The sequence below is a fragment of the Fusarium musae genome, chromosome 1 (assembly GCF_019915245.1).
Source record: "Fusarium musae strain F31 chromosome 1, whole genome shotgun sequence".
Taxonomy (NCBI): Eukaryota; Fungi; Ascomycota; class Sordariomycetes; order Hypocreales; family Nectriaceae; genus Fusarium; species Fusarium musae.
In genome coordinates, this window is record NC_058387.1 from 2,287,320 (window position 1) to 2,306,021 (window position 18,702).

Genomic DNA, 18,702 nt, shown 5'->3' on the forward strand with positions numbered 1-18,702 from the left:
GGCAGGTGCGAGAGTGGGCTCAACTTCTTGCGAGAGCTCCCTTGAGTACCAAGGTAGTGGTACGTTTGAACCGCATGCGTTATAGCTAGCTCGCTAAGTACTCTCTACTTTCCGAGCTACAGCTCTTGCAGCTTGCCAGTTGCACCAATCATCACCCAAGAGTTGGCTTATGTAACACCCCTCCACATTCAACCCATCCCCCCCTGGTCGCAGGCTGCCGTTGGACGCGACAGTGAGTGAGGTCAAGTCAAGCAAGGCTGGACTAACCAACATTAGCTCTTTCAACTCCATCATCAACTCATCAACACTGAAGGTGACGAAAACTGTACTCTACAAATACCGACGGTCTTATTTCCTTGAACCAGAGTAACCCAAAGACCTGCGACATTTCTCACTTCCCAATTCATTCGACTACATAGACCATGGATCACCGTCCGCAAGCTTGGGGTCGTGTATGTGCTTCCATATATTACACCTTTAAGCATGGCCAATTACAGTTAGCTGACCCTCAATAGCCTAGAGACGATGTTTACGGTGCCTACGATGCCTCTTTCATGACCGATAATGGCCCCAAGCAAAACACCCAACAGCCCATCGTCACTGGTACCTCCGTCATCGCCGTCAAGTTCAAGGATGGAGTTGTCATGGCTGCTGATAACCTAGGTCCGTTGTATCAGCGCCGATACCTGAATAGAAGCTAATCCTTCCCAGCGTCATATGGCTCTCTGGCCCGATTCACCGATGTCAAGCGACTCCGCTCCTTCGCCGAGTCCTCGGTCGTTGGCTTCAGCGGCGACATTTCCGACATGCAGTATCTCGACCGCCATCTCATCGACCTCTCCCTCGACGAGGCCTACACATCCCCCGACGCTCCCCGTCTCAATGCCGCAAACCTCCACCGCTACCTCGCCAAGCTGCTTTACCGCCGACGCTCCAAGTTCGACCCCCTGTGGAACCATCTCCTTGTTGCTGGCCTCGACGACGATGACAAGCCATTCCTTGCCGCTGCCGACCTACTCGGCAGTACCTACAGTGCCCCTAGTCTGGCTACGGGCTTCGGTTCCATGCTAGCCCAGCCTATCATGCGTCGTCATGTCCCCGACGAGGAGACCGCACAGAACTTGGAGAAGGAGGAGGCTATCAAGATCATCAAGGAATGTATGAAGGTTCTATACTACCGCGATGCCCGTAGTTTGGACTCTTACTCGATGGCTGTCGTCACAAAGGAAGGAGTGGAGCTCACCGATGGTCTGCAGCTCGAGGCTCAGAGCTGGGCCTTTGCCGAGAGAATTCGCGGATATGGTACTCAAACTGTCTAGAATATCCCGTAGCAGGTGCTGAAATGGGAGGACCGAGTGACGAAAGCCAGTCACATTTTTAATCAACTACCTAGTGAGGTTGCACAAGATACAAGGCAGCCCGGCTTGATTGCTGTTACTTTAGACAAGATTCAGCTGGAGCAATCATGATGATGATACTAGACAATGTGCAGTGAACTTCTATAAGCCATCGATGAAATTCCTTCCTCTCCCTCTCATCCAATAGCCTGGGAACAGCTCAAGACAGGGGAAACGGTAGAGTTGTAAGAACATATCACATCTCATCATTCGAGAGTGTGCTTTAATATCTATACCTTGCATTTATGTTAGGTGTGAAGCTTTTTTCAAATTTCATTTGTATGACCTTACCAAGGAGGCCACACGGAGCCACACATCATAGGACCCTCAATGTCTCGAGCTCTAATGAGTCGATGCTGTATATGAAAGTTACTTTTCAAGAAAGTTATAGGTCAGAGGTCGAAGGCAAAGGCTCAGTGTCTCGTCTTGTGGGCGTTACGTCTAAACCTGTAGGGAGGCCGGAAATTTGAAACATCAAGCTCTGTGGCAAACGATAGTTGAGTTTACTGCATGGTCAAATGCAGAGTAGCAGCAGCATTCAGTTTTTGAATGTCAATTTTATGTTCAATTTGCAAGACTTGCTATTCGTGATTACGTTGCCTAGAACTATTGTATCGTAGATAAGCCGACATGCCTATTCAGCCTCTTCTCGAGGGTTACCATCTAATACTGACCACGACCAGCCTGGTCCCTGGCCTCCCATTTATTCATTTATTTTTGCCAAACACTTTGTTCCATGCTATCCAGGTAGACAAAACACAAAATGCTTGACCAACATGTTCATTTGCAAGCCAGTGCAGTCCAAAACCCAACTCCAAATTTCATCATAAGCCTCTCGCCAGTAGCGAAGAGGAACCCAAGCAGCCGCCAAACTCATACTGTACATCGACCATCAGTCAAAAAAAACAGTAACGAGCTTACTCGACAGTGACCGACTTGGCCAAGTTACGAGGGAAATCAACGTTGAGACCCTCAAGAACGGCAAGCCAGTAGGCAATGAGCTGGAGAGGGATAACGTTGAGGAGACCCTGGAGAACGTCGACCGTCTTGGGGATCTCGATCTTCTCGGCTTCAGAAGACTTGAACTCCTCATCAGAGGGGTTGCAGATAACGATGGGCTTACCACCGCGAGCAATAACCTGCTGATAGGCGTTGAGTGACTTCTTAAACAGATCGTCACGGGTGAGGATCATGATGATGGGGAGGTTCTCGTCAACCAGAGCCAGGACACCGTGCTTCAGCTCACCGGACATGACGGCCTCGCAGTGAAGGTAGGAGATTTCCTTAATCTTGAGGGCACCCTCAAGAGCAGTGGAGAACTGGCTGCCACGTCCGAGAAGGAGGAGAGACTTCTGGTTCTTGAAGTTCTCGCAAAGCTTCTTGATGGAAGAGTCAAGCTCGAGGATGGACTTGATCTGGGCAGAGACGTTGGAGAGACCCTCCATGATCTCCTCGCGGCGAGCCTTCTTGGAAGCACGATCCTCGCTCAGAGACAGAGCAAACATGACCATGGCGATGAACTGAGAGGTATAAGCCTTGGTGGAGGCGACACCGATCTCAGGACCGGCGTTGATGTGGACACCACAGTGTGTGAGGAGAGAAATGGAGGAGCCGACAACGTTGACGATACCGACAGTCAGGGCACCGCGCTCCAAGCAGTAGCGGAGAGCCATGAGGGAGTCGGCAGTCTCACCAGACTGGGAGACAAAGACGCAGGTGTCGTCACGGAAGACAGGGGCCTGTCGGTCGAGGAAATCGGAAGCCAGCTCAACGGCGATGGGGATCTCAGCAAGCTCCTCAAAGACACCACGGACAGCCATGCAAGAGTGGTAAGAAGTACCGCAGGCAATGAAGATGATGCGGCGGCATCGGCGAATGGTGGAGATGTAAGAGCGGAGACCGCCAAGGGTGACGGTCTTGTTGGCAATATCGAGACGACCACGCATGGTGTTGACGACGGACTCGGGCTGCTCGAAAATCTCCTTCTGCATGAAGTGGTCGAACTTGCCCTTCATGATCTCCTGGAGCTCGAGCTCAAGAGTCTGGATGGTTCGGACGTTGGAGCTGCCATCGGCCTTCTTGAGGCGGTGGATGTTGAGGGAGCCCTCATGGATGTGGGCAATGTCGTCATCCTCAAGGTACATGACCTTCTTGGTGTGCTCGACAATGGCCGAAGGGTCGGAGGAGAGGAAGAACTCAGTGGGCATGGGCATGCCATCATCAGTCATGAAAGCACGAGACTGAGATCGATGGAGGAGAGACTTGTCGGCGGCACCGAGAAGACCAGCGTCGGGAGACAGAAGGTCGTTCTTCTTGATGGCAACATTCTGGGAAGCGGCCTCGGCGGGGAGGGCAGCGTTCTCGTCAGAATACTCGACATCGACAAAGTCAACCTTCATGCGACGCTCGGTCTTGACACCGATGACGAGAGGAGAACCCTTTCGGGCGGCGATAACCTCATGGGGGTAGTGGACGGACTTGATGAGAAGACCATAAGCACCCTCGAGCTCCTGGATGACGGCCTTGGCAAGGTCGGTGAAGCCAATGGAGGGGTGCTGGTCGTGGATGTACTTGGTGAGCTTTGCGATGCACTCAGTGTCGGTCTCGGTCTCGAACTTGAAGCCCTTGGCCTGGAGAAGAGTCTTCAACTCCTTGTAGTTGGTGATGATACCATTGTGGACAACGGTGAACTCCCAGTTAACGTCAGATCTGCATTCAGGGGTTTGTAGTTAGCACACCGTGTTCAAAATCACTCTCCCAATCCAGAACTGGTCTTCGCATCCTCCAAATGGAACGGCAGATAAATAAGCAGTCGGATTGGGAATTTCGGAATATCTCAAACGTACCGGTGGGGGTGGCAGTTGATGGTGGAAGGAGGACCGTGAGTAGCCCATCGGGTGTGGGCAATGCCGGCATGTGAATCAAAGATCTTCTCGAGGTCGAGGTCGGACTCGTCAATAAGCTTTCGGAGCTTGGCGACCTTGCCAACCTCCTTGAAAGCGAGAACCTCGTTCTTCTTGTCGCCGTCGATGGCTAGACCAGCAGAGTCATATCCACGGTACTCGAGACGGGACAGGCCTGTTTGCAAAAGGCTGTGTCAGCAACACGAAGCTGGACGCTGATCCCGCGTCTCACCAGTGCATGGCGGGGCGGGGCATGGCTGATGAAAGGGGTGGTGAGGGGCAACTGAGGAGGGGGAAAACATGGGCACAGCCCATGATTATGATTGTGCTTGTGCTTGTGAACATGGGATAAGCAATTACTGACCGTTGACAAGAGTGTCGATGATGAACTTGCGGTCCTTCTCCACCAGGTAGTTGATGTATCCGAAAATACCACTGATCGTAATGGTTAGCTATTGTTATTTTATTCCACCAATTGAGCCGCGGAATTCCTTCTTTTGAGGCCCAGCGTTTGTCTCCTGTCCTTCGCCTTGAACCATAAACATCCATACCATCTTAGCCTGCGTCGGTCGCAAGCAAAGAATCGGTGGAAGCTCGGTGGCTGGCGGGGCAGGCGAAAAGGCTGGGCGGTAACAAAGGCGGTAACAAAGGCGGTGACGGCGACGAGGAAGAGGAAGCTTCCTTACCACATGTTGACTGAGCTCTTTGTGATGGAAAAACGTGGACAATGGGGTCGTTTAGAGACGAGACGGTCGGTGAGAGGAGAGCAGAGCTGATAGCGAGCGGATATGTGTGGGGGAGAATAAGAGAGAGAGGAAACAGGCGGAAGAGTTTTGAGGACGGGGTATCAAGAAGCAATAAGGTGTAGATGAGGGAGGAGAAAGAGGAGAGAAGAGCAGACCAAGAAAGTTGAGGAGGGAGGAGGAGATGGTTGTATATGTAGTCGTTGGAGCTTCAGCAACTTTGACTTGTCTTGCAACATTGGGTGAAGGCTAAAGGACAAAGGCGGGCAGAGCGGTCTCCGTAGAGGATGGTCCCAGCTTCTCATGGTGTGGAGTCTCTGGCCCGCACCCTCAGTGAGGTGAGCATTGGATGGAGGCTGGTAAGCTCCCTAATACTTAGGTACCTTAGGTAGTAGGTATGCGCCGCTATGGTTCTCACTCAAAAGTGACCTGCAACTCAGCAAGGTCGGGCTCTCTGACACTCGCTTTTGCTCTCCATGCATGCATGCAGGCAGCTTGCTGTCTTGGTGGGCAGAGTGGAGTTGAGGATGACAGTAGCGGGGGTATTTTCGACAGGGCACAGACAGGGGTGAGAGATTCCATGTTTTTGGTTTGGTTTGGTCTGGTCTGGCCTCCAGATAGGTAGGTATTTTTATCTGCTCGCCGGTCTATTTACAGAGAGGTTGAGAAAAGAACGAACTGGCGGGAAGTGGGCGAGACAAAGCAAGGGAGCGGTAACAGAGGAATATCATGAGAATGCCTGCAACTCATACATATCGACAACAACCACTCTCCTCCATAGCAACTGACCCTGAACTGTGAGGGGCGGTTCACAGTTTGAGATGGTTCAGGGATACATCACCATCAGGCGTTTTGAGCTGACTGACTACAGTACGTACCTTACCTTGGCCTAAGGTGCTGGACAGTTGAGGACTGGCCATCGTCATACAGCTGAACCAACAGATGACCAATTGATCCTGTTACACGGCATCTGTTATCGTGGGCGTGGCAGTAGCTCGCGGCTGTTGAGACGTTAGCTGGAACAGAATGGAAGCCATTGTCAGCCGTGGCTAATGATTGCATAAGGGTCCAAGACCAAAAACCACACCAACAAGGCTTCTTCATAGCCTTCGTCCGCCTCTGATCCCGCTTTCCAATGCTTTACGCTCAGACTCGTAATAATCTGCGACAACTACGTATCGAATTTCTAAGAATACAGATTGCTGTTTGCCTCTCTGGATCTAGCCCACGCTTTAATAATTCCAGGGCCTGGAAGGCGGTGCCTGAACACCCTGGTGCAACTCCAGGTCTGTCACAGTTCAAGTTAGATCGTGAAGCTTAGGTCCCGTCTACCTCTCTACCTTGGTCATGGCAACGCATCTCGCCGAGCCGCATGTACAGGTAGATGTACCCAAGATGTATGGAAGTGACTAACAATAATCTCACGATCCCATTATGGTGACCTCTCACAGGCAAGTTCCTGATCTACAAAGCTAATCTGATTATGAACTTTGTGTCTTGCACCGAGTGCGGGAAGTTACTAGTAATTAGAGGTCCCTCTTTCACCGCACTCTTTTTACGTCGAACCACGATCCTTTCTGATGTTACCATCTGCATGCATTGACTTGGTTGTTTGTCACTTATCATATCTGCAGAACCCACCACAAACATCGTCATCCGCCGCCACTCCTCCCCTAGACCCAGGTATCCTAAAAACCAGCCTCACGGGGTTCCCGACTAGCCCGAGCCTTGTCAACACCAACAGAAGAGCGGAAGCTTGCAGCTCGTTTCAACTCGTTTTACACTCTACCACTCAGAGACCAGAAAGATAAACGGCAGCGTTATCGTCAAGCGAGAGATCTGCGCCTCCATACGAGAAATGTCTCCCCCACTCGCGCCTTTGTTCGTTCGTATTGACTCCCCGCCTAAGGTACCTCAGGTAGCCAAGGTCTCAGAGACTCCCTCACAGTCACTCGGTCAGTGTTGGCCTGCGGAAGCTACCAGTCGGCATTGGGAGATCCCTGCATCTCTTCCTGTGGAGGTGTGCATACTGTACATATGCAGGTATGCAATGCGTGCCCCTGAATTCGCCCGTTGTTTTTTTCTTCTTCCTTAATCCTGAAGCTTGTGCTACTTCCCACCGTTATGATTCTGAAACATATGACGTCTATGCAATTGAAGATCAACAGATACAGTACTTAAGATAATACCCCCCTACGACAACAGGTACATAGCTGGACACTGACTTTCTTTGGGGGGCTCTGTATCCATGGGTACCTGGACAGTGATGCATTGATTGCCTTAGCATCAGATGGATCGTCCCTAGGTCGTGGGTCTCTCACCCAATACCTTGTGTTTGTTTGTGCCTGTGTCGATTCGAAGTTGAATCAGTTCGCTTCAGTTCACATACAGAGTACTGGTACAAGTATTAAGATTTCACAGCCTCAATCGCCCCAACTAATAAAAAAAAAACCAATCTCACTAAGAATAGCAACCCGTTCTAACTAGCGCCTATTCCGTTCCGCTCGGCGTTGTTTCCCATCTCAAGTGCAGGCGCGCTTCTTGGCTTATTTTTTTTCTTCTTCTCGATGCATTCTAGCCCATGTTTTTCTCCGTAGCATTCATTCCTATCAATCTTGTTTTCGGTCTTCTCTGATTCGCTTTCCGCCGTCGGTTGAGCTGCCGACTAACTAAGTTAGTTCCAGACCTTAGGTAGATGCTATTGTTAGCATCCATCTCGTTATACCTTATACGTCATCGTCTCCCAAAACTGAGAACCCCATGTTAAAGATATCAACTCCATGCCTCTCTCCATTTTAGCCTTGCCGTTAACCTCAGGCTTGGGGCTCTACAGAGATTACGGATACGCTTGCTCGCCTTCAAGGGTGAGCTGCAGGAATAGACCATCCAGCTCTCTGACATCAGCCACGTTGGCCTAAAAGCGTCCCCGCTGAGCAGGGCAAGTTCCCACCGTCATTATTAAAGGATGGTGCTTGTTTAAGGTTAGCCCTGGCCAGAGTGCCGTTGCTGTGGTTGTTTGTTTATGTATGTGAGAAGGAATCCTTTTGCACCAATCGTCTATCTGACCTTTCTTCGGCACTAACAACCCAAGGGAAAAGACAGTTGACATTTACAAATCTATAGTAAAATCTATAGCACACTATCAGAAAAAAGTCGCCTTTTGTAGAGCCAAAGACGCCAAGCTGAAAATGCCCTTCAGCCCCAAACTCCAAGGTGCCATAAGCTCCCTTATCCTGCTGTTCTTGACACGACCTGACTTCAGCCGTTCATCTTGACTACTTGCTTACTGCTACTACTGGTATAACATATCTCATGCTCATCTTGCATAATTTCGTAATCTTACTCCTCCTGAGCTTACTATGGCCGACCGACAGTCTCACTCAGGAGAATCAGCCTTGCGAGTCAAGAAGGTGGTTTCATGGCATCACTAGCCTCTCACCAATTGTATCAACGCCTTGCGACACAACTCATGGCAAAGGATCTGGCTACTCAGGTTGCAGGCATTGGCATACGTATGAATCTCACCCTCGTGAAACACGATGGTGGTAGCCGCAAGAAACTTTCCTGCTTTTCCAGGACGCCATGTACATTCCTACTTATAGGGCTGAGCTAATCTATCGCTGTTTGCCCTGACTATATTGTACAGCCTTACACGGATTACCTAGCAACGCTCGGTCCATCAACTTCCATCATCCTTAGGTTTTGATGCCCCTTTCCGCTGTTATATCTATCCACCTTGGTCTGGAATGGCACACCCTCCCGCCGCTTACAGCTTCTGGTACTCAAGCTTGCCCTCCAACTTCTTGGATTCCGCGACCTTGCGAACAGCCTTGTTGAAATCGTCCTGATTGATCGAGTCTCGGTAGTCCTTGATAGCAAATAGACCGCTGTATGCATGTCAGATTCGTTAAGCCCAACTTCTTCTCCTTTACTGCGTGGGGATGGAAACTTACGCTTCAGTAACCACGTTTCGCAAATCAGCACCGTTGAGCCCGTCACTCATCTTCACCACGCTTTCGAAATCAAGGTCTCCATCGACTACCACGCTTTGTGAGTGAATCTTGAGAATCTCGAGGCGTCCGACCTCATTGGGCAGAGGAATTTCGATCTTTCGGTCCAGTCGGCCAGCACGAAGAAGTGCAGGGTCCAATGTGTCAGGTCGGTTGGTTGCCATGATGATCTTGGTCTTGCCCAGATAGTCGAAACCGTCCAGCTGGTTGAGCAACTCCATGAGGGTTCGTTGAATTTCACGGTCAGCACTGGTGCCCTCGGAGAAACGACGGCCACCAATGGCATCAATTTCGTCCATGAAAATGATGCAAGGCTCATGCTCCTTGGCATAGCCAAACATCTCGCGGATCAGTCTTGCAGATTCTCCAATGTATTTATCGACAATAGCGGAAGAAACAACTAGTTTGCTGTCAGTAATACCGTCAGTAGAATAAGATCAGCGCGTGGCCCATACCCTTCAAGAAGTTGGTCTCTAGACTGCTAGCAACTGCTCGTGCCAGTAGAGTTTTTCCAGTTCCGGGAGGGCCATATAGCAGGACACCCTTGGGAGGTTTGATGCCTACTCGGAGGAACAGTTCAGGATTCTTGAGGGGGAGCTCAATGACTTCTCTGAGCTCTCGAATCTGATCGTTCAATCCACCGATACCAGCAAAGCTGACTTGCCCTGGGTCCTCCAGAGACATGTTGTACACCAAGGGATCGACTTCGCGGGGTAGCATTCGCATGATGGTGAGTGTCGTCATGTCGAGGGCAACACGGGTACCTTGCTTGAGCTTGACCTTGTCGACCTTTGATCTGCATCCGACAACATATCGTGGCCCCGATGAAGCCTTGACGATAACTGCGAGTATAACCGTCAGTATCCGTCCATCTTGTACGAGTCCACATGTTGTTCGCCCTCACATCGTTCGTCATCAAGCTGTTTCAGTACCTCGCCGATGATCTGTCCCACACTCTGTAGCGCCTTGATGTTGTCCTCGGTCTTGTCAAACTCTCGCTGCATGTCCTTGATCTCTAAGCGCAGATTCTTGAGCTTTGCCTCCCATTCTCGCGACTCCATGAGTTTCGTGCGATAGGAGTTAAGGGCAGCCTGACGCTCGTCTTCGGCAGACATTGTGAATAACTTTATTCCGATCCTAGTTTCGTGAGTTGTATACTGTTAATATTCCTTCTTTTCTTGACAATTCGTCGGTCCTGGGCGTTGTCTGTCGGGTGTCGAAAGCTCGTTTATGTTGACGGAAAGGTGTTTGTATTGGATGGTGATGGTGGTTGCTCATGGGAGATAGAGAGCTTACCTCACCAGCTGGAGCCTTCCACTAGCGGGCTCGAGCTGCACCGGCAGAATCTCGGCATATGCTACGCGCAAAGCTCCCATCCAGGTATCTCATTATGGAAGGGACCTGAGGCAGTTGAAGAAAAACGAGGCAATGCGTGGCTCTATCTCTGGATATTTATGGTGTGAGAATGAACAGAATGTGATGGATCTTGATTTGTTTGCTATTTGATGCATCCAGGTGTTTTTTTTTTGTTTTCGATTATAATGTATATCCATCAAAATACCATTCAGTCAGACCACTGGTAAGCCTAAACTGTCACTACGTGTGGCTACCCCTACAAGTGCTTTGATTATTTTGTCGGGGCTCTATTGCCTACCCTGCATCACTCAGTCCGTTCTCGAAACAGTGAAACCTGATTAGAGACCACGATGCTGTATTTGGAATTTTTTATATTACAATTGATTATCAAAGTGAATGCAATTCTGATTTGATTCGTTGCTATGTGACGTGGTTAGGTTTCTGTATATCATCCAATAGTACTTTCTCAAAGTTCGATGCGACAAACCATCATGTGGTTATCATCACTACTTTTTGAATGAGCAGCAACATACAAGGTAAACACGAAAGGAGATGTGTTACCGAAATATAGAAAGACACGGTACAAATTGGTGCGTATACAGGTAGACGTTCTTATACATCAGATTACTTACCACCAGCACGGCATTTGTGAGTGCAAAGACCTTCAGCATTTCCTATAGAGGCCGATGTTCCAGGCTCAAAGATGATTGGATATCGAGGAACTTCGTAGCTCTCATTAGATGTCTAATTTACTCAGAAAAACAATTTTTGGTACGTCCTGACCCAGCCTGAAGCTTCTATTGCGCGCATAGCGCATCGTGCCTATTACTCGTCTGTCCTGAAGACGGACAAGGGTGTCGGGAAGAGCAGAAGGTGAGCCGATTTTATAATGAAGGGCCGGGTACATCCAAGTGATGGCAAGGACCAGGAACCTGGCTAAACGATCTCTCAAATAGCTGGAGACGGCCTTCTGGTGATATTGAGTTGGGGATAGGTCGCAAAAATATGGATCTTCGCCATCCGACTTGGCATCAGAGGTTATAATGTCTTGGTGAGAAGTAGAGTGTTTACCCGGAAACGTAGCCCTGAATATACCAGCGACTGCTCAAAGCACTTTGGATTGCAGTGATATTTTTGAGTCCAAGTCGCATAAACTGTCTCAGTCCTTCTTCTCGCCCTCGTCGTCAGTGGCCGCCTTCTTAGGCTCACCCTCAGCGTCGAAACCGAGCGCATCCAACTCTCTAATGAGTTCGTTGATTTTGATCACTTTTGCGATTTGCTCGGGGAGCAGAGCCTCACCGCCTTCCTTCTTGTTCTTGAGGTCCTTGGCCTGTTTCAACTTCTTCTTAAGATTTCGGGCCTTTTTCTCGCGCTCAACTTCGGGATCGACTTGCTCAGGCTTTGTCTCTTCCGCAGTGGCTGGAGCATCACCCTCTGCAGCCTTTGCCTTTTTCCGAGCCTCACGACGCTTGGCGTTCTTGTTGCTTGCAGCCGAGTTCTGTTCGGAGCTCTCTTCCTTCAAGCCCGTGGCACCTGGAATGCCAATCTTCTTACCGCGCTCGCGAAAGGCCTCGGCAGTGCGGTTCTTGTAGACTTCGACATCCTCGGGAGGGCGGTATCCCGGACGAATTTTGATAGCTTTGCGGGTACTGCCATCTGCGCGGACAGACTGCGGGATCTCTCGGTCACCACTGCTCTCATCGGTGACAATACCCGCGTTCGAAGGCTGCGAAGGCATCATGAAAAAAGAAAAGAAAAAAAGAGATGGAACAAAAGGAGAGTTAATTCGATTCGAGAAAGCGTCTGAGTCCGACGCTGGACGTTGTCGCAGACGAGCAGGGTTTGGAATCTGCTCGGCAGGTACCGAAGCAGGTTGAAAGCTGGAAATTGGCTTGGAGGGGTCAATTTGGGGGAGGGGCTGCGAGTGGCTGAAAGCAAACAGCGCCACATGCATGTGGCTACATCAGGGTATAACATGGATAACAGGATTATACACAGATGCAGCGTTGATTGAGTACAAATGCATGGTTAATGCATTGTAATTGTGTTTCATCACGCTCCCTCGATTGTGTATCAACACATGATCACATTTGCCCAAGCACGCCTGTGTCCTCTTGGGGATATTTCCGTGGGAGCCAAGCTGTTACTATTAGTACCTAGGTACTCCGTAGTTACCTAGCGCATACTGAACACAAACAACAAGGGTGTACCCCTGCTGATCGAGCTTATTTGAGCCGGAGCCCTCTCATTGGTAGATGTTTCGAGCTTGATGCCCTGCAGGGTGCCTTGTTTCAACCTTTCCTCACGTAAAACGGTAATGGACATATGCCCAACCTCAGGGGGCAAGAAAACAGCAAACCTTAATATGGGGTGTCAAAAATAAACTCAGCAAAAGTTATCCTAATCTCAGGCTATATTACCTAAGTCTTTTTGTTATTTAGAATCAAGGTCCTGTGCTTTCTTTCCTTCCCTAGCCCACGTTGCAAATATGCCCAGGTGTAAAAGCGACATAAATCCTCTGACCCATCATATCTGAAGGGTGCCTAAGTTACGCAGCCTCACTTCCTAATTTCCTTATTCCTCAGCTCCCATCTTGAATGTGTTTCGCTATATCATGAAGGCCTTGCTGGACTACGAGGGTCTGGTGATGGTTTTGTATGATCTGGTTGATTATCGTGCAAGACCACAAGAAGAATGGAAGGATTTACACGTCTTACATAGCCCATACGGAGTGGAAAAAGCCACATGCAGTACATAGCTGGCCCCCTGGCGAATGACACAGCTCAAGCTTAACATTACAGATAATTCGGTTCAACAGAAACACCCCTACTCTTAGGCCAGCGCGCTAAAAACAGGCAAGGTAAGGTAAGGCTAGGTACCTAATAACCAGCATCTAGTAGATAGATACCTTGCTATAGGAAGGATGAATCGGATGCCATTTTGCTTCAGCAAGTACTAATCATGTATCTTACCGCTCTTGCATAGGTACCTACCTCCTCACCTTAAGTAAGGTAGGTATATGAGCTCAGCAATGTCCCATCCGTCTCATTACAATCTGCCTTATACAAAAAGTGCTAATCATTGGCAAGTGCTACTGTCTGTGTCATTGTCTAAGTCGGTCACTTGCTTTTCCTGCATGCCCTTCCCCTCTCCAGAGATTTTGGAGCCAAACTTCACTCACAACATAAAGGGATGCCTCTTGATCGTGGCATTCTTGTTCTGCTTTTATACTATCCTATTTAAAAGCTGTCAAGGCTTTCTCAGGAGTCAGTCGATTATCTATCTAGGCCCTGAAGCTCCGACACTCACCACCATCGTCAAGATGGCAGCTCCTCATATATCGCAGGAAGCCAATGTAAAGAGGTTAAACCTGAGATACCTGCCTTCCAAGATGTGGAGGTACCTTCCGTTTTGGCCTAACGGTATCTTCTAGAGCCAAATACCCCGAAAACGACCATGTCGCCACCGAAACCAGTCTACTAGACACTTCAGATGCATTGACTCCGGACCCAGGCACCGAAGACATGTTCAGAACTGAGAAAAGCAAATTTACCTTCAGCCCAGGCCAGCTTTCTAAGTTGCTCAATCCCAAGAGCCTCAACGCCTTTTATGCCCTTGGGAGAATTGATGGTATAGAGAAGGGACTGCATACAGATCGCAATACTGGCCTCAGCGCCGATGAGTCCACAGTGGCTGGAGAGGTCGCATTCCACGAAGTTGCGCCAAAAAGAACACCAAAACACGGGATGGCTGGTGATGTAATACCAGAGAGTAATGCTGAAGCAGCAGTTCATATTCCTCCCCCTGAGAATCCCAACTCTACTAGGATTTTTTGCGACCGAAAAAAGATCTTCAGAGACAATCGCCTTCCTGATAAGAAGACAAAATCCCTCTTGGAGATTGCCTGGACTACCTATAACGACAAAGTTCTCATTCTCTTGACCATTGCGGCGATTATATCACTAGGTCTAGGCCTTTGCCAAACCTTTGGAGGCGAGCATAAAAAAGGGGAGCCCAGAGTCGAGTGGGTTGAAGGTGTCGCAATTATTGTTGCTATCGTGTAAGTAAATGCTCCAGTCACGCCAAGACTTACAACACTAACAGGAGCGGGCAGTATTGTTGTGCTGGTCGGTATGATCAACGATTGGCATATGCAGCGACAGTTCACCCGGCTCACTAAGAGAGCCAATGATCGTATGGTCAAGGTTATTCGTTCAGGGAAGTCCCAAGAGATATCCATCAACGACGTCATGGTCGGGGATGTCATGCATCTTGCCACGGGGGATATCGTACCAGTAGATGGCATCTTTATTCAAGGCAGCGCCGTCAAGTGTGACGAATCTTCAGCTACTGGAGAGTCGGATCTGCTCCGAAAGACACCGGCAGCAGATGTGTTCGATGTCATCCAGAAACTCGGCACCAAGGAGGCAGAGAAGCTCGATCCTTTCATCATCTCGGGAAGCAAGGTCAATGAGGGCAATGGGACATTTCTTGTGACTGCTGTGGGTGTGAATTCCAGCTATGGCCGAATATCAATGGCCCTCCGCACCGAACAGGAAGACACACCTCTACAGAAGAAGCTCAACATCTTGGCCGATTGGATCGCCAAAGTAGGTACGGGCGCCGCGCTGTTGTTATTCGTCGTGCTCTTCATCAAGTTCTGTGCTCAGCTTCCCAACAACCACGGATCTCCCTCTGAGAAGGGTCAAGAATTCATGAAGATTTTTATCGTCTCAGTCACTGTTGTTGTAGTGGCTGTCCCCGAAGGATTGCCTTTGGCAGTCACACTAACACTGAGCTTTGCGACTGTCAAGATGCTCCGCGACAACAATCTCGTTCAAATCCTCAAGGCCTGCGAGGCGATGGGCAATGCCACGACTGTTTGCTCTGATAAAAACTGGGACACTTACCCAGAATAAAATGACGGTAGTTGCTGCAACAATTGGTAAAACAACCAGTTTCGGCAGTGCTGATTTGCCAATGGACAATTCCTTGTCCATCGAACGGAAAGCTCTCACTGTACCCAATATCCCAGACGCCGACTTCGTGAATGGACTAAGTCAACAAGTCAAGACTCTACTCATCCAGTCCAATGTGCTCAACTCAACGGCCTTCGAAGGTGACCAGGACGGCCAGAAGACATTCGTCGGTTCCAAGACTGAGGTTGCTTTACTTACCTATTGCCGAGATCATCTAGCAGCTAGGCCAATCCAAGAGATACGATCTTCTGCCAATATCGTGCAGACAGTACCTTTCGATAGCAAGAACAAGTACAGTGTTGTAATTGTCAAGCTACCCAATGGAAAGTATCGCGCATACGCACGCAAAGGGCGCGTCCGAGATACTGCTGGAACAGTGTAACAAGTGTCTCGGGAATGTGTCGGAAGGGGAAACGATGTCTGTTCCCCTGACTGAAGCGGATCGAGACATGATCAATATGATTATTAGCTCCTATGCCGGACAGACTCTACGAACCATCGAATCGTCATATCGCGACTTCGAATCCTGGCCACCTGAGGGAGCCGTCTCCCCGGAAAACCCGCTCCACGCAGATTTCAATGCTGTGCACCAAGGTATGACACTGATTGGAATCTACGGTATCAAAGACCCGCTGCGACCGACTGTAATCAGCGCTCTTGAGGATTGTCGCCGGGCTGGCGTCTTTGTAAGAATGGTAACTGGTGACAATATCCAAACGGCCTCTGCTATCGCCTCCGAATGTGGTATTTTCCGTCCTCACGAAGGTGGCATTACGATGAAAGGCCCCGAGTTTCGAAGACTTCCACCTGAAGAGCTCAAACAAAAGGTGAGATATCTCCAAGTCCTGGCCCGCTCAAGCCCGGAGGATAAACGGATCCTGGTCCGTACCCTTAAAAATCTCGGGGAAACAGTGGCAGTGACAGGCGATGGAACGAATGATGCGCCAGCTTTGAAGATGGCAGACATTGGATTCTCCATGGGCATTGCTGGAACAGAAGTGGCTAAGGAAGCATCGTCAATTATCCTTCTTGATGACAAGTAAGTGAGCGGTTCGTATACTAGAGCAGGACACCACTGATGACTTGCAGTTTTGCTTCCATTGTCGAGGGGTTGATGTGGGGTCGTGCCGTTAATGATTCTGTCAAAAAGTTTCTTCAGGTGAGCTTGAATATACGGTAGCCGTGAAGCTTAGCTGATCGGATGATGGTAGTTCCAACTGACTGCCAACATTACAGCCGTGGTCTTGACATTTGTCTCAGCGGTTGCAAGCAGCAAGCAGGAATTTGTTCTCAACGCTGTCCAACTCCTTTGGGTCAATTTGATCATGGACACCTTTGCAGCTCTTACATTGGCCACAGACCCCCCTATGAGGAGTGTCCTTGACCGGAAGCCAGATCGAAATTCGGCACCGCTCATTAAGCTGAGAATGGCCAAGATGATCATAGGACAGGCTATTTGTCAACTTGCAATCACATTTGTGTTAAGTTTTGGTGGCAAAGCAGCTCAAGACACTCGTCTTCAACACATTTGTCTGGTTGCAAATTTTCAACGAAATCAAGCATGTGATGAAGCTTTGATAAGTAATACTTCACTAACCGAAATCTTAGCAACCGTCGGCTAGATAACAAGCTAAAGGTCTTTGAAGGTCTCCATCGCAATGTTTTCTTCATCATAATCAACCTCATCATGATTGGAGGCCAAGTCCTCATCATTTTCGTAGGTAGTGATGCCTTTGAGATTGTTCGCTTGAACGGTAAAGAATGGGGGCTATCAATCGGTCTAGGTGCCATCTCTGTTCCTTGGGGTGCACTAATTAGACTCTGTCCCGATGAGTGGATTGCTGCATGTCTCCCAGGCTTCCTTCGCAGAAGATGGATTTCGCGTCCCGCTGAAGATTTGACGATTGACAAATCGCTGGATTCTGAAGATGAATTTGTACGGCCACCACTTCGTGTCATGAGCTCCATCAGGGGTCCGCGAGTCCAGCAACATATTGGGTTCAGGTAGAGAGTCCGTAGACACAAAGAGGCGAAGGATAGGGTACAAGAGGAATTGCAGGGGAAGCCCGAAGCACCCAGAGCAGGGATGGATCAAGTTCAGGAAGGGCGGTGATTTGACTGCGTTCCAGTATCTCTGGCGACGGTTCCTGGCACATAGGAGTTGATACCATAGATACAGTCCCGTCTGAGCATTGGACCAAGCTAGTTGACTGAAGATAGAGCCTGTGCCGCGGAATTCATAGTGTGCTAATGTAGGAAAACGTTGAACGTTAACAAAAATAATCCTCCTTAATAATTATTACCATCGATGAAGTGAGAGAATGGTTGTTGAAAGTGAGTTTCGTCCTGATTAAAGCGGGGCTCGGGATATCTGGCTCAGCTGACCAATCACAGGCGAGGTAAAGCTGTTCCCGGAACTTCGCGAATTTCCTGGCCTGACAATCTCTAGAACCTCTACATCCTTCAACTGAAGCCTCACAATCGACCGCCGCCGACGTCCACCACCGACTCTTAGCCGTGTTACAGACGCTCAATTGCGCTCATCTATCAAAATGGTAAGATAGAGGCTACTCCAAGACTCCCCTTACCGACCGCAATGGCTAATCGCGCATCTTCACAGGCCCTCGCCAACACACTCTACAGGCAAGTAACGACGACGCCGACGACACGACAATCGATCACCCAAACTAATGCGAGATTCACTTTTCTGCAGGAGCCTCTTCTCCACCAACTACCTGATGCTCGCTACCGTTTTCACTGCTGGCTTTGCCTGGGAGATGTAAGGATTGCCCGCACACGACCTCGGACAACGGGGACACGACGCTGATTACGATACAGTGGCTTCAACAACGTTATGGACAAAGTTTGGGACAACAATAACCGAGGCGTACGTGCGATGAAGACCGCAAGTCGGCGAGAGGCAGATGCTAACGGGCTTGCAGCGACAATGGAAGGATATCCGACATAAGTTCCTCGAGGGCGGCGATGAGGATGAGGAATAAAGAGGTTGACAAGGACATGGACCTGATCATGGAGCAACGGACCGAGCGAGGCGAGGCATTGATTCTGGTGCCACTTCCCCCTGTATGAATTAGAAGAGGATTAGAGGCTTGATTACACACACAACATCTCGTTACCTATGTTGATGCATTGTTTCCATTTATTGATTGCTAGAACCGGTAATAGCCATAACCACCGGTAACCGTTTGTATGTTAACATATATAACATGAAAAAGCCAACGCACGTGTATGATCAGACTTTTACTGCTGATAAGAGTGAGGTGGTGACGGCAATTTGCTGCTTGTGAATGTGA

General features: G+C 49.3%; 6 protein-coding genes across 6 annotated transcripts; 3 read left to right on the top strand and 3 right to left on the bottom strand.

Annotated features, from left to right (window-relative positions):
• Positions 1-422: 422 nt before the first annotated feature.
• J7337_000693 (uncharacterized protein) lies at positions 423-1,319 on the top strand (the record flags this gene model as incomplete). Its single annotated transcript, XM_044818441.1, has 3 exons — positions 423-452; positions 516-663; positions 712-1,319. The coding sequence occupies 3 exons, from the start codon at positions 423-425 to the stop codon at positions 1,317-1,319; spliced, it is 786 nt and encodes a 261-aa protein (XP_044686143.1).
• A 995-nt stretch (positions 1,320-2,314) lies between these two features.
• GFA1 (glutamine--fructose-6-phosphate transaminase (isomerizing)) lies at positions 2,315-4,991 on the bottom strand (the record flags this gene model as incomplete). The annotated part of the gene is made up of 4 exons (XM_044818442.1): positions 2,315-4,106; positions 4,244-4,475; positions 4,665-4,735; positions 4,987-4,991. 4 exons carry the CDS (start codon positions 4,989-4,991, stop codon positions 2,315-2,317), a joined length of 2,100 nt encoding a protein of 699 aa, XP_044686144.1.
• Positions 4,992-8,809: 3,818 nt separating this feature from the next.
• Positions 8,810-10,168, bottom strand: RPT4 (26S proteasome subunit rpt4; the record flags this gene model as incomplete). The annotated part of the gene is made up of 4 exons (XM_044818443.1): positions 8,810-8,930; positions 8,997-9,453; positions 9,509-9,895; positions 9,958-10,168. The coding sequence occupies 4 exons, from the start codon at positions 10,166-10,168 to the stop codon at positions 8,810-8,812; spliced, it is 1,176 nt and encodes a 391-aa protein (XP_044686145.1).
• A 1,400-nt stretch (positions 10,169-11,568) lies between these two features.
• Positions 11,569-12,147, bottom strand: J7337_000696 (uncharacterized protein; the record flags this gene model as incomplete). Its single annotated transcript, XM_044818444.1, has 1 exon — positions 11,569-12,147. The coding sequence occupies one exon, from the start codon at positions 12,145-12,147 to the stop codon at positions 11,569-11,571; it is 579 nt and encodes a 192-aa protein (XP_044686146.1).
• A 1,786-nt stretch (positions 12,148-13,933) lies between these two features.
• On the top strand, positions 13,934-15,328 carry J7337_000697 (uncharacterized protein; the record flags this gene model as incomplete). Its single annotated transcript, XM_044818445.1, has 2 exons — positions 13,934-14,469; positions 14,524-15,328. 2 exons carry the CDS (start codon positions 13,934-13,936, stop codon positions 15,326-15,328), a joined length of 1,341 nt encoding a protein of 446 aa, XP_044686147.1.
• Position 15,329: 1 nt separating this feature from the next.
• Positions 15,330-17,010, top strand: J7337_000698 (uncharacterized protein; the record flags this gene model as incomplete). Its single annotated transcript, XM_044818446.1, has 4 exons — positions 15,330-15,766; positions 15,858-16,427; positions 16,478-16,547; positions 16,600-17,010. 4 exons carry the CDS (start codon positions 15,330-15,332, stop codon positions 17,008-17,010), a joined length of 1,488 nt encoding a protein of 495 aa, XP_044686148.1.
• Positions 17,011-18,702: the final 1,692 nt, after the last annotated feature.